The sequence below is a fragment of the Solanum lycopersicum genome, chromosome 2, assembly GCF_036512215.1.
Source record: "Solanum lycopersicum chromosome 2, SLM_r2.1".
NCBI classification, from domain to species: domain Eukaryota; kingdom Viridiplantae; phylum Streptophyta; class Magnoliopsida; order Solanales; family Solanaceae; genus Solanum; species Solanum lycopersicum.
The window spans coordinates 68,368,771-68,395,483 of record NC_090801.1 but is presented as its reverse complement, the minus strand read 5'-3'; the positions used below and the strand labels follow the sequence as shown (position 1 = coordinate 68,395,483).

Here is a 26,713-nt window from a genome sequence, read left to right as displayed (position 1 = left end):
ACCATATTTTTTATTATTTATGTAATGATATTTCTCAAATAGTAATTGTAATTTCTTTTTCTTCATTATTGGTTATTAATACCTTTCTCAAATTAAAATCATAATATTTTTCTATATATTATAGGTTTATTTATTAAAACCTATTTGTAAAATAATTGAAAGTATTACTTTTGTTTATTTTCTTAGTTATTTATATATATATATATATATATATATGAGACTACGTCCCGTAAGTCCATAAGACTTACGCCCCATGTCTCGAGGCTTGCGTCTCGCCCTGTATGCTATAAAACATTTTGTCTCACGACCCCGCCTTTTAAAACATTGAATTTTTCAATTTATAATATATGATATTTCACTTTGAAATTAAAATTCTAAATGTAAAATTCATAGTCAAATTTCTCATTGAAAATTATCATTTCAATATTTGTGTGACCCAAATTGGGCTGGCCATACAAAAGGGAAAATTACGCAGTTAAGCAAATTTATATTACTTAATACTTATTATAACTATAGTTTGCTATAGTTACCACTCACGATTTACATTATATATTAGTTATATAGGTTGACTTCGAGTTTGTCATTTGTATATGTATAATTTGCCAGAATATACAAATACATATATATAATATACAATTATTTAATCAATATACATATACAATTCACCTCTCTCTCACTCTCCTCCATCTCTCGCTCTCCTCTCTCCTCTCTCCCAATCTCGCTTACTTTTTATACAAATGCATATTTATACTATACAATTATTTAACCAATATACATATACAATTATTTAACCAATATACATATACAATTCACCTCTCTCCCACTCTCTGCCCTCTCTCGCTCGCCTCTCTCCTCTCTCCCAATCTCGCTTGCCATATATACAAATACATACGTATAATATACAATTATCTAACCAATACACATATACAATTCACCTCTCTCTCACTTTTTTCCCTCTCTCGCCTCTTTCCTATCTCTCTCCATTACAACAAAAATAACTTTTAGCGGCAAAAAAAAGATCCATTATTATAGAGTGCTAAAGTCTTACTGGCATTAGTAAGTGTCATTAGATCCAATGTCGCTAAAGTTTTTAGGGACATATACAAAGAGTGTTAATTGCCGTTAAAAATACATATTTAATGGCAATTGCTAATTAATTGCTGCTAAAACTCATTTTGATGTAGTTCTCCCAATCTCGCTCACCTCTCTCCTCCCTATAACATATAGCAACGAATTGTAATTAACAAACTGTAGTTATGTAAAATAATTAGGCTATTTTTTAGTAATTATATATGAAAAATCCTCGAAAAACTAAGTGTTATAGATAACTATCTTTTTTACTAACCCGTTCATATTTAAACAGATTGGATAATTGAAATTAGTGACCATGAAACTAAAGGGGTCAAATATGGGCTTAGCCCATATTCAATCACTTGGGTCTTAAGGGTCTAGATTCCATAATATTCCATTAAAATGAGCCCATATTGCTCACACGTTTCTTTCTTTCTTTCTTTTGTTTTTGTCATTTGACACAAACAGTGAATACTTATTAGAGCATCAAACATTTATATTATAAATTAATATAATTTAGCATGATTAATTAAATAATCTGATATAGTGAAAATATGTATTAAATAATTACGGGGTTAATGATAAAAAAAAAATTATCTATAAACACATGTCATACATTTTGTTCATTTGGTCTGAACTTTATATATGAATACAATTTTATCATTTTAAGAAATTTATCAATTACTCTTATGAGATCCATTTAAAGTAACGATGAATCTCCGTTATCTTTTCATACCGATTATATTCTAATAATTAGAAATTGTTACTCTAAACAAATTAAAATTGGACTTGAATTACATATATATCACTAATTATTATTTCATCACAACATCAACTTCAATATCATTGGTTTATTATGGGATAACTATAGCTTTAAATACTTCAGTTAACTAATTTATAAAATATATAATAATATATATTTCATATTCATACTCTAATATATACTATACATATAACATATACGGATCATAGTACATATGTTTGTATTTATTTCAATAATGTATCATTGATAAATTTGTCTGCAATAACTATTCTAATATTTATATCTCGATGAATTAAATTTAACTTATTTTCACTCGATCTATATATTTTAAATTATTTAAATTTAATTCGATCTAATTAAACGAAGCGCTGTACCGCATTGGCAAAGTTAGAAATTAAAGGCGTATACCTTTCTTTATTTAGAAATTGGCAGAATATAGGTGGTGGGAAATTGGGGTGGCCTATACCTTTCGATCTAGGGAGTTGGGATCTTTGTTTCATAGTCTTTATCTCTCCCTGTTATATTATTCTCTCTATTTCTATTTCGTTGTTCATATTATTCTTTTTATTTCTATTTAATCGTTTATTTTAGAAGTGAAATAAATATTAAAAGATCAATTATTATTATTATGTAATTCTCTAAGTAATAATAAATATATTTTTTAATTTTAAAAAGCATGCATACAACTTAGTAGTATTAGAAAAATTTTTAAATTAAATAAAAATATATTTGAAAAAAATTATTATCTTTTTTTTAATTTATTAAAATAAAAAAATAAATATAAACAAATAAATAAAGACAAAAAAGTTCTATTTAATATTTGAAATTTTGCTTGTAACTTGTGAAAGCCACATTTAATTTCTGACATGTATGTGTTTTGTGGCCCAATTACCTGTTTCCTTTGGATCAAAAGGTTTTCTAGTTTCGTCTAAATTGACTTGAGAGTTCACAATAATAACGATAAGATTTACAGTAATTTGCACTCCCATGATATGGATGGGTGACCGCACTTTTCTCTAGACAGCCAAAACTTGTGGTCAATACTCCCTTTCTTTCAAGTTAAGTGACAGAGGTTCTTCCGGTTTAGCTATCGTTGGGTTATAAATTTTTTGAAATATTTTTACTAAGACTTGTTAATTCATGTGATATAATAATATAAAATTATGAGATAAAATTAAAAATTTTATTTAAATATGTGATATAAATTTTTTATATTATATATTTTTATAAATATAATAATTTCATAATTTTACCAAATAAACAAAAAAGTTTATAAAATCACAAAATAAATTATTATAAAACTATTTCTTCTCCACTTAAGTAACTGCTTCGTCTAACTTTGATTTAATTAAAAAAAAACTAAACATAAATTACATCATATTTGTCTTTAATATAATCCTCCCAAATATTACGAATAATTTTCTCTTATTGAACTCGCATTTCTCGAGCAGGTGATCGAGAAGACGAACCAACTTTGTTACTTTGAGTTGTATCAAAAATAAAACGGTAGAAGTAATAAATTAGGTGTTGGAGTAAATTAAGAGAATAAATTTATTACTCAACAGTCGATTGGTGTGAGTTAAAGTGACTATATGTTGGTGAGAATAATAAATTTTATGTCGATGAGAATAATAAATTTTAAAAAGTAATGAAGTGATTATAAATTTTTATTTACAAATGAATTAAATGGTTAGTAGACTGTAGATATAAATATGGGATCATTATGACAAAATATAAGTTTGTGTATCAATTTTCGCATAAAAAGTATCTCAAATCATGATATGAAATTTCCATATCACGAAGAATATGAGACCACGTCTCATAGATATGGAATCATGAGATGAAATCAATGTAAAATCACATGTTCAAATACTAGTTCATTTCACGATATCACATGGCCAAAAGCCTACTAAATAAATTTTAAGCAAAATTTTATCATGTATTTGATAATTAATTTCATGAGAAAATTTTTAATACTTTTAATTAATATAATTTATACTTTAAGTCTTAAAAAATTATTAACATTACTCATAAATTTCTATTATCATTTTGTAATGAATATATCTCGATAAAAAATAACTTTATAATATAATTGATGAAATTTATGAAAATCGTTAACAATAAAACAATAATATGGTCAAGAGTTGTATAATAACCACATAGTAAAACGTGTCAAAGATTGAAGAAAAATTAGATATAGTTTTTTTTAAAAAAAATATAGTTGGTTGTAGATAGATACTAATTGGGATTGATAGATGATGAATGTTTATAAAATATAAAAGTTCGAGATTATTTTTGAATTTTCAAAAAATTTAAATATTAGAATTTGACTCAAATTTTAGCTTTTTTTTTTTCTAGAATTGAAAAATTTGAGATGTTTGTCAAATATATTAATCGCCTAATGACAAATTTATACAGTCAAACATTTATCCTCAATTATTTTAAAAATATATTTATGATCAAACAACACCTTTTAATTAGCCTTTTTAAATATATATATATAAATAAGTCTTTTTTGAAAGAAAAAAAAACTGACTAATATAATAAAATTAATAAATAACTTTACGTAGTATAATGTCATGATTGACGTACCCATTTTCTTGATAATGGATTAATTGCGCCAACCAAATATGATGTTTATACTCTGTATATAATGCAAATAAAAATACAGCAGGTGTCAGGTGTGGGTTCACTATTGTTTATATGTTGCAAAAACAACTATGGGATGTATCCTAAGTTTGAAAACTTAAATCAATATATATATACATATATTCTAATCAGATTTACCAGTATTTAATACGTAGTTATTTTATTTATATTTTGCATGATAAATTGATTTTTTTTATTCTCTTTCAGTACACGTAGTCCAAACTTTTGGTTGGTTAAGCTCCTTCTAAAATCTAATCAAACAAGTACAAGTCGAGTAAACTTGGAATTTAGCCAAAGGATTTGGGCCTTTTGCCCAATCAAGGAACTGGATTTTAGTCAATCATAACGTGGGTTACATAAGCAGCCAGCAATGAAATGAACTTGACCATGAAAATGAAAAGCGAATTTCATATTAAAATTTAATAAACACATAAATAATTTTCATGAAAAAAGAGATGTCATTATTTTGTAGAGAAAGAAAGAAATCTTCTTTTAAATGAGTTGATCTAATCCAATAATGAAGTATTTCTTTGTAATTATTAGCCGCTATTAGTTTAGAATTAATAAGATTAGAGTTGTGTTTTATTCCTATGCAAGTGGTATATAAGGGGGTGGGGTTCAGCTGAATGATAAGTGGGACAGCCTTGTCTCTGTCATAGTTACTGCTGTAACTTAACAAAAGTGGTACTGCATCTGTTCTTTGGTCCTAACTTATAGCAAGTGGTATTGTGTAGGGTTCATATCCATTCTCACCAACATTCAACCTTCTCTATTTTTGCTCTTATCTATTCAAACTCCTTTTTTTCTTCTTCTAATAACTAACACAAAAAAAATGATTTTATAACTTTGACGTTATAATGAGGCGAATAATCTTAATTTTTTTTAATATTACCACATAGAATAAAAAAATGATTACATACACATTTTTCTAATACTATAGTCTGTTTCAATACTCTTAACCTAATGTGAAAGGCGAAAAAGAAAAAAAAACATGACCAACATTTTATAAATTTCAGTGGTCCTATATCGTTGTAATTTTTGAAATTTAGATAACAATTGAATATATTTGTTTCATTTTGACCTTAATAATAATCATTCTTAATTGAGATTAATTAGCATAGAATACGTAGGTGAAAATCATGTAAACATACTTTAATTATAATTATAATAAACAGCTAAAATATAGTAGTACTAAACACCTACTTTGGTATAAATAAAAAAGGGGACAAGTATGTTGGAGTATAGTTGACAGCAGCGCAATCATTAGGAAATAAGTGTGGAGCGTCCTAGTCCATACTTTCTATATACACATTACCTGATTTGGAAAAGAACGCTCATCCAATTATACAGTTTATTGCCTCTTTCATAGGAAGCAGCAAAATTCAGATAGCGACGCATAATTCTCCCACCATATATTATATATAAGTATACACATACGGTGGTTTAAATTCCTTCCAACGTAAACAAACTTTTTGAGCTGAGTCGCACCTGCATTTGATTAATTAGAAGATGCGTACCATGGCGAGTTCCGCCTCATCCAGAGGCATAGCCGCCATTGTGGGCGTTGGGCCTAATCTTGGACGCTCTATCGCTCGCAAGTTCGCCCATGAAGGCTATACAGTTGCTATACTCGCCCGTGACTTGGGTAATTTAACTTCTTTTCACTCCTTCTATTTTGCTATTCGGGATTTGAATTTCGCAGTTCCATATAAAGTTAGTTGTATGTTATTACATAATTTTAATTTCCTTATTGCTATGGCATTAAACGTGTGATACTTGAACTAAGGAAAATAGATCTCGGTAAAGGTTGAGACATTCAGATGGATTTGATGTAGTAATTGAAGATTCTGTTGTCACATTGTAAAAATGGACATGCAACTGGAGATTTATGTATGTATATTTATTTACAGATAGATTATCTGGATTTGCTGATGAGATAGCGAGAGAAGAGAAGGCGCAGGTATTTGCCATCCGAATCGATTGCTCCGATTTACGAAGCGTTCGGGAGGCATTTGAGGGAGTTCTATCACTGGGTTTTGTGGAAGTCTTGGTTTACAATGCATATCAGCCAGTATCTTGGAATCCCACTAATTTTACCGACATTAAAGTCGAACAATTTGAAAAATCTATCGCCGTCTCTTCCGTCGGCGCCTTCCACTGCGCTCAACAGGTTCCAATTTTTTCACAAACTTCATAAAATTAATATATATTTTCAGTCTTAAACCATAAGATTCTAAAATTCATATCAATTTAAGACCAGAAAAGCAAATAGTGTAAAGAATCTTCATACTAGTGGTCTGAATTGAAAGTCTGTTGTATGAGAATCTATTTTTTTTCTTCAGGTACTACCAGGAATGGTGGAAAGAGGAAGAGGGACGATTCTCTTTAGTGGTTGCTCAGCTTCTCTGAATGGCATTGCCGGCTACTCCGAATTATGTAATTTATTACTCCTAATATCTTTTTTTTCTCCATTAATTTACGGCTCCAACTTTGCTTTTTTTTTTTTTTGGTTAAAAAAATGAACAGGCTGTGGAAAGTTTGCCATGAGAGGGTTATCCGAATGCCTGGCAAGAGAGTTCCAGCCACTTGGAATACATGTGGCACATGTCATCATCCACGGCATCGTCGGCGCACCTCGGTACTACTCTCCACTTGTTATATATTCCCTTCTTACTAGTTTTGTGCTTACTCAATCTCTCTGCTTTTATTTTATATTTTTTTATCCAACAAGATGCACGAATATTTGTTGTATTTGCCTTTGTAACAATGACAACTCAGTTTCCAAATGATTTTGGATTCTTTTCTTTTGTTGGACTGCTTATCTTGTAGCAATAGAATATACTCATAAATGAATCCATCAAGTGGTGCAAAGAAAATAAAAAGATTGTGGACCAGAAAGATCTTGTAAAATTCTTTATACTAGCAATTAGAATGCTGCTCTTACCTGTTAAGGCTATTGATGCCCCAAAAAAGCAATTTTACTTTATATATATATGCCCTAGTGGGGCATGTGTATATTAAAGGAACCTGGAAAATTTGCATTTACTCTGTACATAAGACTTGGTAAATTTGGATTTTGGACTCATTGGCCATTGCCTGGTTATCTACGTAATGTTAGATTGTGGAGCCTGATTATATACCCATTGCCGTAAAAGTTTACTTACGGGGTGTTATCACGAAATATTAGTTTCTCTCTTTAGATCTCTCATCTCTCTCTCGAGAAAGTTCTTGTGTTCTTCATTCATCAAGTGTGTGTGAATTCGATCATAACATGTAAGGGATCCAAAAAGGATTTAGGGATTGCTTGCAAACCAAACGCCGTAGTAATTTTATATAGGAATATATTACTTGTTGCAGATTAGCCAACTGTCGTGAGTTGTGTATGCAGGGGGGCCAATTCACAGCAAAGCGTAGGAAGGGATGGATTAATGGACCCAGACGCGCTGGCCCAGACCTACTGGTACTTGCACATTCAAGATAGATCTGCTTGGACCCAAGAGATTGATCTTCATCCTTTCAGCCAAAGATATATGTAGAAAACAAAGAATATGTACTGCTATAATAAGTTAGACATTTTCAATTGAGTGTGGTTTTCTATGATTTGATTGGGATTTTATGTACATTTCATTTGGTTTGGGATTGTAACAATTGAATTTGAACAGGTGAATAAGATATTCGCATGAGTTTTGAACTCTTTTAAAATAGCATAAGTTTCTGTTTTGAAAAATTTCAGTTAAACTTTATCACATAAATTAAAACCGAAAATTATAATTTAGGTAGTAACAGGTCTTTGAATGGTTAGAAGTGGCATTCGTGTTCTAATTGAGAACACAAATATCTGACTTTCTTTATAAAGTACATGTAACCTCCGATACATATAAAAATATTAGTCGTCATCCATTTTGGCCCACAACTGTTTATAGCTGACACAAACCAAAATGATTAGTCTTATCGTTGCCAGTCTATGTCTCAAAAGGCAACGATGCTAACACTAAACCCATTTCTTAACCTTTCATTTTCTTAGCTCTCTTGGTTAACTTTAAGTTTGAAACTTAGAAATTTAAATTTTTAAATTACTTAAATTTGTATTTTTTTTTTTTTTGAAGTTTTATGGGTAAAAAATTCAACAAATTGGTCTGAGCTAATTTTTGAGGAATTAGAAATACATGAATAAATTTTGATCAAATTTCATGAGAAAAACATTGCACATCATGATTGGTGAGGTATTTCAAGGGCACGCCCACGGTGCTACTTCAGTGCAAAAACGTTGCACATCATCATCCTAACAGACTTCTTAAACGGTTTTAGTTTATTTGTATAACCAACCATGTGGCGATCGACATGCCTTTTTCACTTACTATTTTATATATATATAATTATATTTTGCCTCCGGTATCTTATTTTTCAAAATTATTTTATATATTTAAATAATTTATAAAAATATTATAAATCATAATAATTGACAACTTGTAATATATATATATATATATATATATATATATATATATATATATAAATTGTATGAAAAAATATTATAAATCATGATGATTGAAAACTTGAAATTCTATTTCTAGTACATATATTGGGACACCGAAGTAACATATATTATTTATAAATTACATAAAAGTACTATAAATTATAATAATTAACAACTTAAAATATTTAAAATCATATTAAAATTTAGTTAAACTCTCTAAAATTTATTTGTCACAAAAGGTGAGACAAAAAAGTACTTAAATATTGGATTCGTGCTAGCACACACTTGAGTCTAGTATAGTATAAAGATTATCAGTAAACCAATAATAATAGGAAGTTAATTTCTCTGGTTGATCTTCACCTCTAAGCAAGCAAATAAGAGAAGCTCAACTAAAGATAAAAAAATAGATGTACAGGATTATAAACTTATATGATGATTATCTAGTCCTCGCTAGCTTGTATTTTCTTCATGATTATTAATTAGTAGAGGCTAGGTACCTCATTAGTTTTGGAAAAATAAGACCTACTCTTCCCTAGCTTGTACTTTAAAAAAATAAAAATAAAAAAATATCAATTTAAGACGAAACACTTCTGCAAATTTCTGTACATATGTTTGAAATTCGACATTTACTACAAGGCAATGTTCCAAATGTCAGTTTAAGACACCTTGCACTATTTTGTTTATGTAAACCCCTTGCTGCTGCTATGTGCAGAGCACAAGTTTGTGTGTAAGAGAAACAAAAAGCTAAGAGTTCCATCTACGTTCATAGTTTACAAATGGGATTGAGTCAGATGATCTATCAATACCCAACATGCCAGGGGGATGCGGATAATTGTTAGACTGAGATACATACCTAGCGTATGAAGAATTTGGATAACTTCCATGACCATAACTTTGATGCTCTGGAACAGGCAAAGTATAAGAGGAGTAAGAGCCTAAATGTGATCTTGGCGCTGAACACCAGTTAGATGAATGCGAATATTGTATTCTTTGGCTGTAAGAATATGACTCAAATTGGCGAAAATTAGTTGCTGGAGGATAATTGAACTGCAATGAGGTCTCCCTACCGGCAGGCACAAAGCTTGGATTCCTCATAGGGGGTTTACAGTTACTGGCCTCTGCCAAATTCAATCTTCCTGGTGGATAAGGCTTTCGCTGATGTTTTTTCGTTCTTTTACTTCCTGCCATTGCTTTCCCACGTTCATCAATAGAATGATTATGTTTCTTTACATTGCTTGTCTGCATCATTTTGCTTGGCCTCATATGATGATCAAGTTTCTGGCGCTTGTTACCTACATGTAACAAAAACTACATTACAGTAAACATAAAGTTTTAGTGTGTATTGAGTGAAAAGCTGGTGATGCATCAATTTAATTTCCGTAAAATGCACCTTTGTTTTTAGAGGATGCTTTTGTCGGCTTTGTTGATTTTGATTTTCTTGTTGCTCTAATAAATCTCGCTGCATCTCCACGTTTGTGCTTCTCTCCGAGCACTTCTAGTCTTTCCTCTTCATCCCTCCATCTCTGATTATCCAGCAGCAATAACAGTTAAAATGATAGAATATCTGATAAGAACTACAGGTACTCCAGAATGGCTGGCAGGTTCACCTGTCTGAAAGTCTTCATCTTATAAAGGTTTCGTCCCTTCACAAGCAATGGAAAAAGTGGAGGTAATTGTTTAACCCCTTGGCTCCATAACACCTCAACCTTGTTAATCACAAAAAGTAGATGGAGATATATTTAGCAGAACTTTGCATATGAAATTGCACAAAAGGGTTATTAGAAGACTGATAGTGCTAGACTGCTAGGTGTTCAAGAAAGCTTATATCCATAATTTCTCAGTCTCACCCAGAAAAAGTTTATTTCACTTGTAATCAGATATCTCAGTGAGCTCAAACTCTCTCTTGAGCCTTACCGTAAAGGTATGCTGCTGTTTGGCAGCGCCATAGCTCTCCTTGACAATCCTACCAGCAATGGTTCTCTTCCCTGATTGTTCTCCACCCCTTCTCATCTTTTCAAACCTTCAAAACACAACATGATTAATCCAAAAGGCAAAGACCACTCTACACTGACAAACTGTGAAACAAACAGGAGAATCGATTAGGTGAATACTTCTTGTACACTTTCTGTTGAAATAATACAACATCTCCTTTACATACGTCACCTGCACATGGAATCACCAACCTAAACACTCAAAGATCAAAAACAAAAGGGGAAGTACAAGAAGCATAGATGAAACAGAGATCCTGAGGTGTCATTGATGGCTGATGCCAAATATTAACTACCAGTGCAGTTTATGGTAAAAGATGATCTGGGATATTGTCTTTGACCATTTCCATCTTTAATCCTGTGTACAAATGAAGCAATAAGACTTCCCATTAGCATAGGAGGAAAAGAACGAAAGACTACTGGGAAAAGGTACAATACAGTTCAAAATATGGAGTGACAAGATCATATTTACAATTAATCCAAAACACAACTTCTAGTTAGTTGAATTTTCAGTATGATTTAGAACGGAACTTTTGCAGTCAGTTGCAAATTTAGAATGATAAAGTAGGAACAAAGTCATGGAGCACTTCTAGTCTCTAATGATGCAAACCAGGGTTTTTAACTTGCTTGACTATATGCACCAGTAATTTTTAAAGTTTTCTCCCATTTTCTTAAATATTCTTATGCAATCTCAAGCTGGCTGCTCATACTTGGCAATCTGAATGCTTGAAGCTCAAGCTATTAATGAGATCCATCCTTGTACCACAAAAAAAAAAAAAATATATATATATATAGTGCTGCATTTAAATATATCAGGTTTACATCTTACACTAAGACGTACCTCCAGTGCTCTATGATCCTCTGTATACATTCTTCTTTTGTACCTGATAACCTCAATCCATTTGATCGCAAATATGCTTTATAGTCCGTCAAAGCGAGCTTCCCCAATCCTTCAATTAGCTTCCTCAATTCTCCACCACCTATATAACACACAAAAGGTGATGTATTCATATATTAGAGAATACTGCAACTAACCAATTTAGAGTCGAAATACGACGAAAACTTGAAAATAGTTGGAAAATATTTATGCATTTGCCTAATCTCCACCTTGAAAAGAGATCAAGTTATGAACCTTGTATAGAAGTGCACTGTGTATAAATGTCAGGATCCACAGTTTACATTATAATTGATAATACCCCAAATTTTCTTTTGAATAATGAGTAAATTTTCTTCACATATAATTTTTACCAGTTCTATCCTGGCCAATGGCAGGACATAGGAACCATATTGCTTTGCACCCTTCCTTTCTGTGGCCACAAAAGCTCATGTGGAAAACTAGTATCAACTGGACTTCCATAAAAAAGATTTGTTCATGTTCACTTGGCTCCAATAACACCTGGAAAACGTCATGAGTTGTTCTTGATGGGAAATAGAATTTTAAAAAACAACACATGACGTTTCCCCCCAACATTTAACCCAATTTAGCAGAAAGCAACAAACAAAAAACATAGGGATTTAGTTGAAGAACAATCAAGTTTCCCCAAAAAACATAGGGATTTAGTGCAACTTCGTTTTCTTTAGTTTATCAGTAGATTACCAGAAACCTAAGGGCAGAAAATCTTCATACCTTGGAGAAGCTGAAGCACTCTTTCGCTACCCGATTCCTCACCTTCCTCTTGGATATCCTCATCACCATGTTGTTGAGACGGGGAAGACTCGTCTTCCTCCTCATCTTCGGAATCACCGTTGCTCTCGCTGGCCAAATAATCCAAAATTGATATGAACATAAATCATTGATATACCCTAGCAAAATTAGTTTAGAATTGAGGCATAATATAGGAAACCAATACCTTGAGGCAGAGTCGTCAAAATCATATGTACTAGCGGCATCAAAATCGTCATCCGATCCTAATATTTGTACTGATTCTTCTGAACTTTCTCCTCCTCCTTCATCGTCACCATTTTCTTGCTCGGAAGAAGAGGAAATCTCAATCACACAACGTTTTGCCCTACTCCTTTCCATCATTTCAACAAGAGACTACCCATTCTCATTCAAAATGCCCTAATTTTAACGTCCCCGCTATTTAACCACTTTTTTGCTAATTCAAAATACCCCACACGGGTTGAATCTATTTAACTTTCCGTCCCTAATTTCTCGTGAAGTAATATAAAATAGTTACAAATTATTATTACCCTTATATTATATATAAGCTAAACACAAAGAGTATCAATACAACACAGTTTTACAAAGTGGTACCAATAGTATTGAAAATTGTACTCTACCATTTAAGCCCTATTCACTATTGAATAAACATGCGTTCTTACGTGCTTTAGTTTTTAATTCACATTTGACTATCGAAATTAGAGGTAATCTTTCAGTCTCAGTTTGGTTATTTTTCTTTTAGATATTGAATTCTTACTTATTAAAGTCAAAATTATCTTTTATTTTATGTGCTTCCGATTTGGGAATTGGGGAAAGTTTACAGGGACGCCATCATTATGATATGGATGCAACAAGAAAGAAAGAACATTAAGTAAAACTCACCAGAAATCTTGTGAGTATTTGACTTTTCCTTTAGCTGATTTTGCACGTGCATGTACTCATTCACTATTTTGTCTCAATTTTTTATGTATAGAATATATTACGAAGAATTCAGTGAGAATATAGACTCTCTGAAAATATTTCTCAAAGGTTAGTACTATATATTTTTGATAGTCATTATTTTGGAGATTTTCCTCCCCTTTTTTCTCAACAATTTTGTCATTTTGTTAGTGGGAGATTTGATTGGTATACCGTATACTTCTGAACAATCTGCTTCTGTAAAGTTTGACTTTTTTCTGAAGCAACATATTTGTATTTTTCAAATTCACAATTATTGATTATCTTTGAAGTGAAAATGAAATTGTTTATGATTTAGGACTCGAGAATGTGAACAAGTCAGATCATTTAGGTTGGACCTGTATTGACTAATTTGGTTGAAGGTTGAGTATTAGTAGTCTCTCTCTATAGTAGTGTTTATACTCATGGCTCGTGAGGTGGTCGTACATTATTGTTATCACTTACCCAATTATATATTTATCATATGTAGTCTAGCTGGAACATGTCATCACTTATACAACTATGTATTTATTGTACGTAGCCTGGAAAAAAAAATCCATTTTTTATTTGGAGATATAGTAGCTTATTTTTTTTTACATATACATAAAAATGTCATTCTCTATTCATATAGTTAAATTACTTTGGTTTATATTGTTACGGTGAAAAGGCCCACACTGAATTTAATTATGTTGGTGTGGGGTCCATACCCATAGTAGATAAACATAAGGAAAGTTAAAATGTAGAAATGATTGAATTTTGTTTGTTGCTTATTGTTAAAATCAACAAATACTGCAACAAAATTCAAAGCTCACTATTTCTTTTTTCAATTAAAATCTTAACAAGATTTCTGCATAGGTGAAAAGGTTGAAACTTTGTGTTTTTTTGCGATGTCACTGGTGACATCATTAGGAGTAGATTTTCCTATAAATACAGAGCCCTTGCTCATATAAAAAATGCACCAAAAAGAATTACAAAGGTGAGAAAAGAAGAGTGACGCATCACATAGAAAAATAATTTGTGAGGAAAAATAGAGAGTGTGAGCGATATTGTAGTGAGGTGGAAAAATCAAAAGAGTGTTATTTCTTTTGAATGTGTAGTGGTCTTTGGAGTTTTACTCAGACATACAAGTATAAAATCCTTACTATAGTGATATTCGTTGCTCCTCTCGGGTCCTTGTTTTCCCCTTATTTAGGAGGGTTTCCACGTAAAATTTTGGTGTCATTATTTCTCTTTTATTCTCGTTGATTAATCGTATTGTTGTGTTCCGCATTTATTGCCTTTATTACCACAAATATTAGTTCTGTTACGGATTTATTCCCAACAGTTGGGGTATGGCATGTACATAAAAATGTCATTCTCTATCCATATAGTTAAATTACTTTGGTTGTATTGTTACGGTGAAAAAACCCACACCGAATTCAACTATTTTGGGGTATGGAATGCTTGATGTGCTACTTAAGCATTTTTCTCTTTTTATGTGCTGGGGTGATGCTTTTTGTTGTTATGCTGTTGTGTTTGTTCAGTCTTTAGATTTAGAGCTAGGATGATTAAAGATGCATTTTTAGAATGTGTAAGTGTTTAAAAGACGTGCTTCTTAGAGTTCATGTATTTGTTCATTTGTATAGTAAAATTGGTTAGATTAACTTTTAATGCTATGCCTTTATATTTAATTTTTCACAATTATATATGAAGTAAAAAACATATTTTTCTACGTTATTTTTGGCAGAGTCCATGGAGACATGCCTTCGATTTGTTTGTGTCACAAGTGGTTCTCTCTGCTGACTGTAAGGTACATATCCTGTTTCTTCATTTGTACGAGTATATTATTTTTTATAGAACAATAATAACAATCATTACCATAAATTCATAACTATAAATTGCTTATTTAAAATATAGTAATAATAGAAAAGGCAAGATTCTTACCTCCTCTTTGCCAACTTGTACATAAATCTCCCTACACGATTCATTCCAATGCTTCAATGACAATTTTCTTACTAGGAGCACTGAGCACAAATTGTTGTATCACTGAACACACTAAATCACCATTTAAAGAAACAATAGTAATGAGAAGCTTAGATGAATTGTCAATTTTCTATTTTTTGACAAGTCTACTAATTCAAATATATAAGAATTTAACAAGTTTATCCGATCTTAAAATTTTATTGAGGATTGTTTTAGCAAAGAAAAGTCTCATCGACACCGGACCTTCTTTAATAATTCTATTCGAGTATTAAAATGAAGATACTTTTTAATTTTTAATGGTACTCTTTAACATCCTCGCACGCTAATTAAAGAAAGAAAGATGCAAGGTATTAACAATATATCCAGTGTTACTTCAATCAAATAAGTTTTACTTTTTCCGATGATTATTTTTATTTTAACATGTAATATGTGGAATATGGATGGACAGATTTTATCTACACCCTCTTTTTATTTGTAGACATCTTAATAAAGAGTTTACTCTATTTAGTGTCATGTCATGGGATATGAAAACGCATCAAATCTTTGTAGTTCGTCTTGACTTTGTATTTATGTATACTATGCACACTCTGTAGAGTTTCACATTCTCATGGATTTGACTCTTTTTGTGATTCAAATACATTTGGTATACTCACTAATTAGTAATGTTGGATCCTTGCTCACCTACTTGTATTGTTGAGTGATGCATGTAACTGAGAAAAATAATTAAATTCCAGAAACAGAACAAGGGGGAGCCAAACCATGAAAAAGGGAAACACATTCAACTTCTAATTTTCAAGACTAAAGGTACAATTTCACATCCTTTTTCAGGCTTTTGAAATTGTAGGTCTCTTTTTCTTGAAATCGAACCGCAATGTTCTATTTTGAATGGTGTTGTAGTAGTATTTAGTAGTTATTCTTGGATAGAAGTTACAACTTTAGTATTAGATACAAAAAAGTTTAAAATACTTCACATGTAGAGTCGACTTTATAGCAGTTCTGGGATTGAGAGACTAATGATGGTTGGGAATGATTTGGTAATATTCATTCCCTTAATGAGGTATTATGTGTGATTTTGACACACATAATATCTAATGAAGAAGGTTTTACATATTATGTGATTATGCATATAAGATAGGTTTTACTTGAAGAAATTGTCGTTAGCTTTTCATTTATTGAATTGAAAATCTTAAGTTAAGAGTAGTAAACTTAAATGAAAGAATACAAACATATCTATAACATGCTTTTATCTCTGCCAGAGATAAATTCTTTCTTTCATATATCATTTTACTTGTAAGAAGAAAAAAGAGTCTTTTACCTAAAAATACACCACTTTATGAATTTATCTTGAATAGAGATTTTGGCTCAATTTCGCTAAAAGCGGACTTGAGCAAATGTTTACCCTTATAAGGTGTTCTTAGCATAGATAAGGACATGCATAGCAAGTCAAATCTGTAAAGATAGAAGTTTGACTTTTAAAAGAACTACTTAATTAACTTCTATTTTTATCACCTTGATATACATATGCAGTTTCCACAAATAAGAGTTGATAGACTTAACAAGAACTTGTGCTGATTATTTTTTGTGTGTGCACTTACATATAATTTGCAGGGAACAACAAATAGTAATGTTTGGGCACAGAAGAGTTAGATATGTTGACACATTACTAAAATTTGAATCATAGTCCAGATGTTGACACATTATTAGTAATGTCTGTAGATGCAGAATGTTTCTAAAAACTTTGAGCACTCTTACTTTTTGATTATTTCGTTTGGGTGAAAATTTGAGTCAATATTTTATGTAGTTCACCTTATCAATGATTTTGCAAATGCTTGAGTGAATACAATTTATTTCCTTACTTGATTATCTCTTTCGGTAATTCATATACACAACTTGAATAAATTGTTCCTTTGTAATAAATATGACTTCGAATAATTTTCAACATACTTTATTATTTACCGAGAAAAATAATTATGTTGGGCTCGAAGCACAGGCCATGCCCTTCTAGTAAAGTCAAATAAACGGTAATCTTTAATGTTCAAAAAAATGAAATTTGATTCATCTTTCAAAATCAAGTTAATTTTGTTTCAATAAATCATTATTTAAGTACTGTTTGGTCATAGATTTCCTAAATAATGCTAGAGAAAAAAATTGGCGAATTATGTTTATCCATAGAATTTGTTATTATTTGATAAATATTTCAAATTTCCAAAATACTAATTTTTTCTAGTATTTGGATCTAATCTCATTATTTGTTTTTAAAAAATTGAAATTTTACACCAAATTTTTATCTTTTACAAAAACACGCTCTATAGTAGTGGTTTGCATTATATTGCATAATTTTTTACGTGAACACCGATTCAATAAATATTAAATGATGATATGGTTGTTGATGAAAATAATGAACAATCGACTGAGAGTAACAAAGTCATTTGTTTTGTCTACTTCACAATGTATGAAATGATTCACTCTAAACTACCACATTGTTCTAGTGTCATAGACACTATTTGTTAATGTTGCAACAAAACTTCAGTTGACTTGTAAAATATCCTTATGGTTAGTTTTAAAAACTTATTGGGTCTAAGTCGTTTTTTTCTAAAAAAGTGAAATATATTTTCCAAATATTATGGTCAAACACATGATAAATTTTCTCCGAAATAATATTTGCCAAGAATATTTAAAAAAAATTATGGCAGTGATGACATTTATCAAGTTAATTTAGCATGTGTTCGTCGTTCAATATTTCATTATCTTCCCTACTTAAAATTAAGGCTGGAGGAAAGACAATTAGATTTAAGGACAACCAACTGAACAATTTGGTACATGCTTTCAGTGACTACTTGATCATTGCATGCACGTACAAGATAACTATTGATTAAGTTTAAGACAGAAAGGGCGTCCCGACGTCGACTCCGAAAGGAAGCTCGCAAGAGGGAAAGAGAGGAAAAGAATCAATGATTCACCTATATGAAGCTGAAGAAAGCATTAGAGTGAAGATCCCCTGCTTAACCTGAAATGAAACCTCTCAAGCCAGGGAAAGATTGACCATCGGATTTATTTCCGAGTCAGGACAGAAAGAGTGACTACTCGATAGAAATGCCCCTATGAATAAGGGAAGTTACTAGCCTTCTTTCTTAGGCCAAGGAAGGAAAGCACGGTAGAACTAGCGTAGCTGTGGGACTCTCGCTGGATAGGAAAAAATCACCTAGACTGCATTAACCTATCTTTAGCAAAGCTTTTAGCTAAAAAGTTGATGAGTCTCGCGATGATTGATCCTTTCGTGTCGCATATACTCCAATCTAATTGAGAAGCAAGAAAAGGAAGTGGTGGAACTTCTTAACTATAAAAACATGCAGACAACATTACACAATGCAATTGTAGACATCAGCGCATGTCCAACAAGTTAAAACACCTAGTGTGCGACCAAAAACCAGCTGAGAAGTACTCTCACCTGCAATCAAACATAACTAACTACAGCTTTACAGTAAGAACTCTATATGCAGGATGTCACTGCTCTGATAACACACGGCGGTCAAACCTCTCATCCTCTCCAGGAATGATGTTCCGCGGAATCTCATGAGAAAATAATGAGATCTATGAAGCTCCAGACTGAGGGGCATAAATTGATCTTCTCCATTCGTCACTCCCAAGCTCATTTGACTGTCAAACAATGTATTCATGACAAGAATGTAGATACACCAAGAGAACCATTTTCTGATTCAGTGGGGCTTGAATCATTGAACTTTTGCAATTGAACGGCTAGACACTCCATGCAACAACTTTGCAAAACCAAGAAAACTGAGCTTTCCGTCAGTGTGCCTGAGCCAGTCATGTAGAACAGCATGGACAGGAACCGAAGGGCTAAGACCAAGTTCCTGGACCAAAAATTTGAATTAAATTCAGTTAGATTGCTTTCCCAATCAATTGCACACTCTCCTCTCCCGAAAAGGAAAAAACGAGACAGTTATATAAGAGACTAACACGTGGCAATCAATATTCAGAACAAAAAATGAACCATGATTACCGAAGCTAATTCTTCTATCATAATGGCCCTATTGCCTTCCTTCTCAAAGATTTCATAGGCACAACGTGCATGTTGTTCCCAACGATCAAAAGCCTCAAGCTGATGAACACTTAATGCAGCAGCACAAAATTCTTCAAAATCCATCCTCCTGTACTGCAGCGCATTAAGCTGCATGACAAGAACAAGGAGTATTTATTAAACCCATAACAATGACAACACCAGTTAAATATCTGAAGTCAATAGGATCTCAAAATCTACCGATGCAAGAAAATCATGGATGCGAGCTTCTTTCATTGCATCTGTTGCATGTTTCATCAGGACCTGGTAAAATCATGAAGATCAGCAAAAACATGAAAGATACAAGAAGAAACTAATAAATCGTTCTTTATTCCAAAAGACAAACCGTTTTAACATGGTCAAAGCTTATGGTGCCATTTTTGCTTGGTTGTAGCAGTGCAAACTGCTCCTTCAAATAGAATAGCTCATCTACTGTCAATGTCTTCGACAAAGCCTGCAAAAATTGTAGAATGACAATGCCATGAAGAACAATGCAAAAGATTAGTCAGAATTTCAGCAAATACTATGCGGTACAAAATAGAGCTTCATTACTTGACATATAGCACTGGACTCGGAAGATAAAATGGGAACACAAAAACTTTTCATGGTAGCATCATACACACCCGTAGTGCAGCTTTCCTAAGAGCAGAGGACCGCATGTAAGCCTTCATCAGTTTGAATATCAGAATATCCAAAGGCACTTCTATGTTGTGACTATTCTTTATCCATGGATGACCTGAGACAGTAAGTAGTTCAGCAGTTTGCAGAAATTTAAAGAACAAAAGATTGTATTTTCCAATATAACTCAAGAAACTCACCCAAAGCCTGAGCAGCAGTCATTCTTTTCCGGGGATCCTTATTCAATAGACGTTTCACAAAGTCTTTCGCCTCAGAAGATAATGTAGGCCAGGGCTGTTCTTCAAAACTTGGATCAGCTTTGAGGACAGACCTAAATATCCCAGATTCTGTTCGAGCCCAAAAAGGACGGCTTCCACACAATAGGATATATGCTATGACACCTATACTCCAAACATCAGCCTCTGTACTATAAGATCTATGTAGAACCTCGGGCGCAACATAATATGCACTACCAACTATATCATTAAGTCTTTCATCTGCAAAGTAATTGAGCAAGGCACGTAAACAAGTTGGTGAGGTTCTCAAATTTTATGAAAGGTAGTTCTTTTTTTTCTACTCTCCTTTTTTTTGGGTGGGGAGGGGAGTGGTTACAGAGATGCAGTAATGGACTAACCTGGCTTCACAAAATCAGAAAGTCCAAAGTCTATTGCTTTAAGTTGTGCATTTTCCTCTTTAGACGTAAATAAGAAATTCTGGTCAATCAGAAAGCTAGAATTAGACGACGGACAGTATGATAGAGAGGAAGGTTTACTGAAACATATGTCATAGCTTCTCCAACAAGTGATAGATTCAGCCACAGAAAAATGCCACGGCTGTACATTTGAGCTTCTCTGTCACTTGCTAGCTAAACAATTTAGTTCCTAAACTCTAATACCAGATGAAACAAACATTAAGTCTGCCTGATGAATAATATATCTACACAACTTGAAACTGAAAGAAAATTTATTGCAGTTGGAATATTAACATAATCCAAGACCCAGTAAAGAAAAAGGCGTTTTTTTGTGCAAAAAAAATTTCTCCCTTCTACACAGGGTAAAATATCTAGATATGCTGAAATGTTGTTTGTTCTAAAGCAATCATAGAGTGAGAACTTTAGTCCTCCCACCTCTGGCTTAAGATCCCGGTGTACCACACCTTGAAGGTGGCAAAATGCAACAACTTTCAGTATTTGTATCATTACAGTCTTTGCATCATCCTCCGAGTACTTTCCACCTCTGCAGGACAAGAACACTACAACTTAGCACCTTCTCTATCAATTAAAACACAAGGTTCAAATTCAAAAATGTTGAAACATAGGAAAGATCAAGAACTACCTAGAGAGTATTCTATCCAAAAGCTCACCTCCTTCACACAGCCTGAAATATAACAAGATTAATCAGTAGTATTTCAAAAGAGCGGTGTGATAAGTAAATTAGCAGATAAAGCTCCTGATAAGAGCAAAACATCATAATTGAACACAAATGTTTGCTGAGAAAATAAACAAACTGTCATGTACTTGAAACTCTGGTTACTTTCCAATAAAGTTTTCTCTCAACCTAAGTTTGAGACTGAACCCCATTGCAAATGTAAATGTGATGGGAGTTGAGTGATGAAGCTTACTCCATGACTATGTAGACATTGGTGTGGTCTTCATATGAATCATAAAATTTTACTAAATTGCTATGTCCTGTCAAAGCTCTTAATATCTTCACCTCTCTTCTCACATCCTCAATGGCTATTGCAGTAGTCATCTGGAAAAGGAAATGAATATGATCATATATTTCAAATAAATCACCAGAAGAGAATTAAAAAAACCACTGACCGCACATTCTGAACAACAATAGGCATGCATCAACTTATATTAGGGAATATTCAAGCAAAATAGAAAAATCAAGCTACAAACAGCAGAAATTTGGAGGGGGGGGGGGTGGGACACCTATTTCAAGAAGATTTTGCTGCTGTAACGACAACAACAATATAACCAGTGTAATCCCATAAGTGCAGTCTGGGGAGGATAGGATATACGCAGACCTTAAGAGCCCTTAAACTCTACAAAATGTATGATTTTGGAGAGGAAGGGGAGGGGAGTTGTGGGAGGGAGTGTTATTTCTTAACTTATTGAAATAAATTGTTTTCTCCTTCTCGTGTTACTTGTACAACTAGAAGACAAAGAGAACACATTTGACTCCATCTCTCCATTTACTTCTGTTTTTTAAAAACAAAAGAGAGCTACTTTAGTCTGGATATTGTTCCTTTTCTCTTTACTTCTAAACCAAATAAGGAACATGAACATCAGATGGAACAAACCAGCCTTCAGGAACAAACAAAACCAAGTCATCCGACATCGTATATAGACCCACTTGAACCAACTTTTGTAAAGTTTGTGAATTCTTTGGGTAGGACAAATACCAGTAGTCTCACCTCAATGATCATGTCGAAAGTTTGGAATTTCAAACTCAAATTGTAACTCTTGGACATCAATACAAAAAATGGGACAATAACATCACCCCTCTTCCTTGACTTCCCTTAGACCCTTAAGTTGTTATTCCTCTTTTCATCGCATCCAATTATAATGTCGATACTCTATTAACTCACTGTTAATCCAAACTCAGTGCATCTTATGGACAATTGAACAGATAATTTTCGGACTCCAAGAACAGTTCAATAAAAACTTTAGACTTCAGTGCACTGCAAAGATTGAATTGCTTCCTTTGAAACAGTAATCAGCATATAACAAATATAATCACGTATGCCACTGCAACAGAAGCTGCGAAAAGCTTCCTCATTCCATCACTTCACAACCTTTAAACTTAATTGCCAAATAAATTAAGCTTTATGCTATCATCTACTATACCTCCTAAGGAAACAGTAGATGATGGATCCATCTGGAAAACAAAAACAATAAGTGGTACAAAAAGGACATTTGAAAATAGAAAGATAACAAAGTCAAAGACTACAATCTCTAGAGTAGATCTGACCACTAATACTCAAGTAGTAAAAAAGAGAAAAATCCAACAAACTTTGACCACAGAGATGATAGATCATAACAGTTAAATCAAACTTGAAAGAAAATTGAGAGTATCAGAAAATGCCAAACCTTTGATTTGGGGATGACTTTTACAGCAACTTCTTGTCCTTTAACTTCACCTTTCCTGAACTTAGCTTTACAAGTATATCCAAAATGCCCTCTTCCAACTTCCTCTCCCAGCTCATACTTGTTCCCAAAATTCTTCGAAAATCCAAAACTCTTATCAAGCCCCGCGCCGCCTCCACCGCCACCGCCAACCTCCGTTTCATTTACTTCGGGAATCGCAGACTCATTCGGTTTCACAGAGCCGTGTCGCCGAGCCAACACAGCACGGATGTGTTTCGCTGGAGACGGCGGAGGAAATGGCCGTTTAAAAAACCTTCGAGGAGTAGAATTAGTGCTGGCATTCGCCGGAGATCTCAACGGAGATTTCTTGGAGAACAAATAATGCGCCGGACTAGGACTGTAGAAAGGGAAAAAAGGTGACTTTTTACCTACATCAGCTTCGTCCTTTTTCGTCCTTTCTTGCTGATGACTGTTACCGTCCTCATTATTGTTCGGAGTAGATTTCACCGGAAGTGTGGCTCTGTTGCCATTACTGTCCCCGGCATAATTTGAGGGTCTAGAAGTACAAGCACCCATTGGGGTTTCAGAAACAACCCAATGTACTTGAAAAACAAATCAAGCCAAAAAAAAGAAAAGCTCAGTTAGCTCTCAAAGGTTGAGAAAATTGCACGAAAACGAAATTAGTAAAAATTAGCGGAAATTTGTTTAGTTTGAAGTTTGAATTTGTGTTGAAAGAGAGATGAAGAAGATGGATCTGCAGAGTACAGAAGGCGATAAAAAGGAAACGACGAGATGTTCGCTTTTTTGTCCAAAAATATATACTATTTTAAGAAAAAAAGTAAAATAGAAAACACCAAGGCCATAGATCCTCTAATCGATTTATTAAAAGTAATCGAAATTTACTAGTAATAAATTTTATTTATATCTGTGGTGCAGAAGACTTTAATATCTTTAGTAATTTGACTATTCTCCTTTTTTTTTCCTAACAAATACGTACAACTTAATTTTTCTTTTGTTATAAAGTTTACAAATCCATCAAAAATCTAGAACCTTCATCTTTCCTTTGTGATCGTTTTTTTAATTTCTATATTAGGAAGATGAGATTAGAGGAAGTGACTATATACTTCAAAAAAATTGTATAAAAAAGGCTAAAATATATATTATTCTTACCCCTATTAAAATGGGTATAAATTCTGCTTGGAAATTCAAACTCTCGTTACTTTATATTTGATAATAGCAGAGCACTTTTCAGAAATATTTTGAAGGCGTTTTATATGTAAAATAAGATAGATATCAAAGATTTAGCTTAGATATTAAAATATATATTATATTTGATTTGATTATTTTTATATTTTAAATTATCTATGATTCAGGATAAATCGATCTCAAAGTTATAATCTCATATTATAATTTTAAAACAATTTTGTGGATCAAACGACTTTTTTATATTTTTAATTTGAGCTATCAGTGATAATTAATTACATTAATATTTACTTATATGTAATATATGATACGTCTTCAATAATATAAATTCTAAATCTAGTAAAAGTTAGATTAAAGTATATTTGGACCGACGAGAAGGGTTTTTTTTTAGATTACAACCTATTTATGTTATAGTTATTTTTGATGGTTATGATAATCTTTTAGGGTGATTGAAAAATACTATAAAAATACTATATATTCACTGACTAAATAGGTTTAACTAACTAACCTTGAACGTAATACTAGCCGTATGGTTTGTTTAAAAATGACGAAAGTTGTTAACAATGACAGATAACTAATTAGTAATCCTATTAAAATATTGTTGTGCAGAAAATAATGCTTACTCCACTGGAAAAAAAAAAGATTGCTTATATTGGAACCGTCTTAGCAATCTTGTTGACCTCCAGGTGTCGATATTAGGATGGGTCTCAATCATCGAAACTCGAATATAAAATTTTGTTTAGATATGCGATATGATATCATGACATAATATGAAATTATGAGATGAAATTGAAATTTTGTTTGGACATGTTAGTGTTGAATATTTTCTCATAAATTCTAAAACTATTAAAGTAACCACAATTGTTATTCAGTCTTATCAAATAAACAAAAAAATATAAAATGACATAATAAATTATTACAAAGTTATTTGTTCTTCAATTAAGGAATTGTTTCATCAATATATTTGTGTAAAAAATGAAACACCTTTTACGAGCTCTTCAAAATTTTATTACTCAACAATCATGAAGTGTGAGTTAAAGTGACTGAATGTTGGAGAGCGTAATGATTTTTGTGTCGATGAAAATAATAAATTTTAAAAAGTAATGATGTGATTACAAATTTTTTTTACATGTGAATAAATGGTTAATAGATATATATGTCGGATTATTTTAACAAAATATAAATTCGTGAATTAATTTTTGTATTTTAATATCTCAAATCATGATACGGTATTTCCACATGATTCAATACAATTATTTTTGGAGAATATGAAATTACATTTCATGATATGAAATAATGAGATAAAATCAGCGTAAAGATATCATATCGTGATATGATATCCAATGGCCAAACACCTACTTAGTTAATTAATAGTGAATAATAATACTCTTTTCTAATGGATAAATAAGGATTAATTAACTCATGGCTGCGTACCTATATTTTTTATCTTTTATTAATGATAAGGAATCACACATATAAATCTCATTCTTCTATAATAGTTATGATAAATTTTACTCCAACGTAATAGATATTGTAAATTATGTCTGGAACTCAACTAAAAAAATAAACGAGAAACTATAAATTTGAGATTTTTAATTGAAAATTTCCTTGCTCGACCAACTTGATTGTTTGTTTAGATTATATATGTATAGGAAAAAAACAATAAAAAGTGAGATAAGATTGAGACAAAACTAATCTACAATTTTTGTCAATAAAAAGTTTTAAATTTTGTCTGTTAGTATTTGGGTAAAACCAAAGATGCGGAATAAAGGGACAATTCTTCTGTTTTGGCGTTAAGCAGCAAAGGAATCCACACCTTCCATGATTTCACAACTCTTTCTACTACTTGTTGTTTTCAATATACAAAATAGCCTTTCTTTATGTTTGAAATTTCTTGGAATTTACAAGCTCCTTCAAATTTACTCATATGTGTGTGTTTAAGAGAGAAGATATAATATTTTTTTAATCATGTATACTTTTATTTGAATGTATTTTTCTAGCTATTTTAGATATAACTATCGAAGTCATTAAGTATTGTTTTATTATCCATTTGTTTTAATAATTCTTTTTCAAATCATAATATAGCTAAAGCATTCAATCTCTTTTGAAAGTTGAGGTATTGTTGATCTTAGAAAAGATTCAATCAATTTTTTTTTAATTTCGAAAGTAACTTCTTTCGGGTGAGGCTACAGGAACTGTTTAAATTATTCT

The 26,713-nt window shown here is 31.9% G+C and overlaps 3 protein-coding genes and 1 long non-coding RNA gene across 11 annotated transcripts; 2 read left to right on the top strand and 2 right to left on the bottom strand.

Moving 5' to 3' along the window:
* Positions 1–5,704: 5,704 nt before the first annotated feature.
* On the top strand, positions 5,705–8,187 carry LOC101248253 (uncharacterized). Its single transcript, XM_004231998.5, has 5 exons — positions 5,705–6,128; positions 6,394–6,653; positions 6,826–6,919; positions 7,010–7,121; positions 7,872–8,187. Exons 1-5 carry the CDS (start codon positions 5,993–5,995, stop codon positions 8,017–8,019), a joined length of 750 nt encoding a protein of 249 aa, XP_004232046.1. The 5' UTR covers positions 5,705–5,992; the 3' UTR covers positions 8,020–8,187.
* Positions 8,188–9,533: 1,346 nt separating this feature from the next.
* LOC101248532 (zinc finger CCCH domain-containing protein 62) lies at positions 9,534–13,168 on the bottom strand. Of its 3 annotated transcripts, none has more exons than XM_010317850.4 (9): positions 12,799–13,168; positions 12,576–12,703; positions 11,790–11,928; positions 11,245–11,306; positions 11,072–11,123; positions 10,875–10,980; positions 10,568–10,666; positions 10,351–10,483; positions 9,534–10,268 (listed from the first exon to the last, which is right to left on the bottom strand). In XM_010317850.4, exons 1-9 carry the CDS (start codon positions 12,972–12,974, stop codon positions 10,249–10,251), a joined length of 915 nt encoding a protein of 304 aa, XP_010316152.1. In that variant the 5' UTR covers positions 12,975–13,168; the 3' UTR covers positions 9,534–10,248. The 3 variants fall into 3 exon arrangements, with proteins under 3 accessions (XP_010316152.1, XP_004232047.1, XP_069150079.1); XM_004231999.5 differs by having other exon boundaries at positions 9,534–10,252; XM_069293978.1 differs by lacking the exons at positions 12,576–12,703; positions 12,799–13,168 and adding an exon at positions 12,197–12,339 and having other exon boundaries at positions 9,534–10,252.
* LOC104645690 (uncharacterized) lies at positions 13,157–17,364 on the top strand. Of its 5 annotated transcripts, XR_011214984.1 has the most exons (6): positions 13,183–13,315; positions 13,435–13,503; positions 13,585–13,640; positions 15,274–15,336; positions 16,244–16,313; positions 17,118–17,364. It is a non-coding gene; the product is annotated as an uncharacterized lncRNA (long non-coding RNA). The 5 variants fall into 5 exon arrangements; XR_011214985.1 differs by lacking the exon at positions 13,585–13,640 and having other exon boundaries at positions 13,157–13,315; XR_003245717.2 differs by lacking the exon at positions 13,183–13,315 and having other exon boundaries at positions 13,393–13,503.
* A 1,466-nt stretch (positions 17,365–18,830) lies between these two features.
* Positions 18,831–24,389, bottom strand: LOC101248827 (CDPK-related protein kinase). 2 transcript variants are annotated; one of them, XM_004232000.5, is made up of 11 exons: positions 23,303–24,389; positions 21,826–21,956; positions 21,540–21,581; positions 21,332–21,440; positions 20,840–20,918; positions 20,406–20,702; positions 20,211–20,323; positions 19,934–20,041; positions 19,789–19,851; positions 19,531–19,698; positions 18,831–19,381 (listed from the first exon to the last, which is right to left on the bottom strand). In XM_004232000.5, the coding sequence occupies exons 1-11, from the start codon at positions 23,873–23,875 to the stop codon at positions 19,241–19,243; spliced, it is 1,824 nt and encodes a 607-aa protein (XP_004232048.1). In that variant the 5' UTR covers positions 23,876–24,389; the 3' UTR covers positions 18,831–19,240. The 2 variants fall into 2 exon arrangements, with proteins under 2 accessions (XP_004232048.1, XP_025885407.1); XM_026029622.2 differs by having other exon boundaries at positions 22,627–24,086.
* Positions 24,390–26,713: the final 2,324 nt, after the last annotated feature.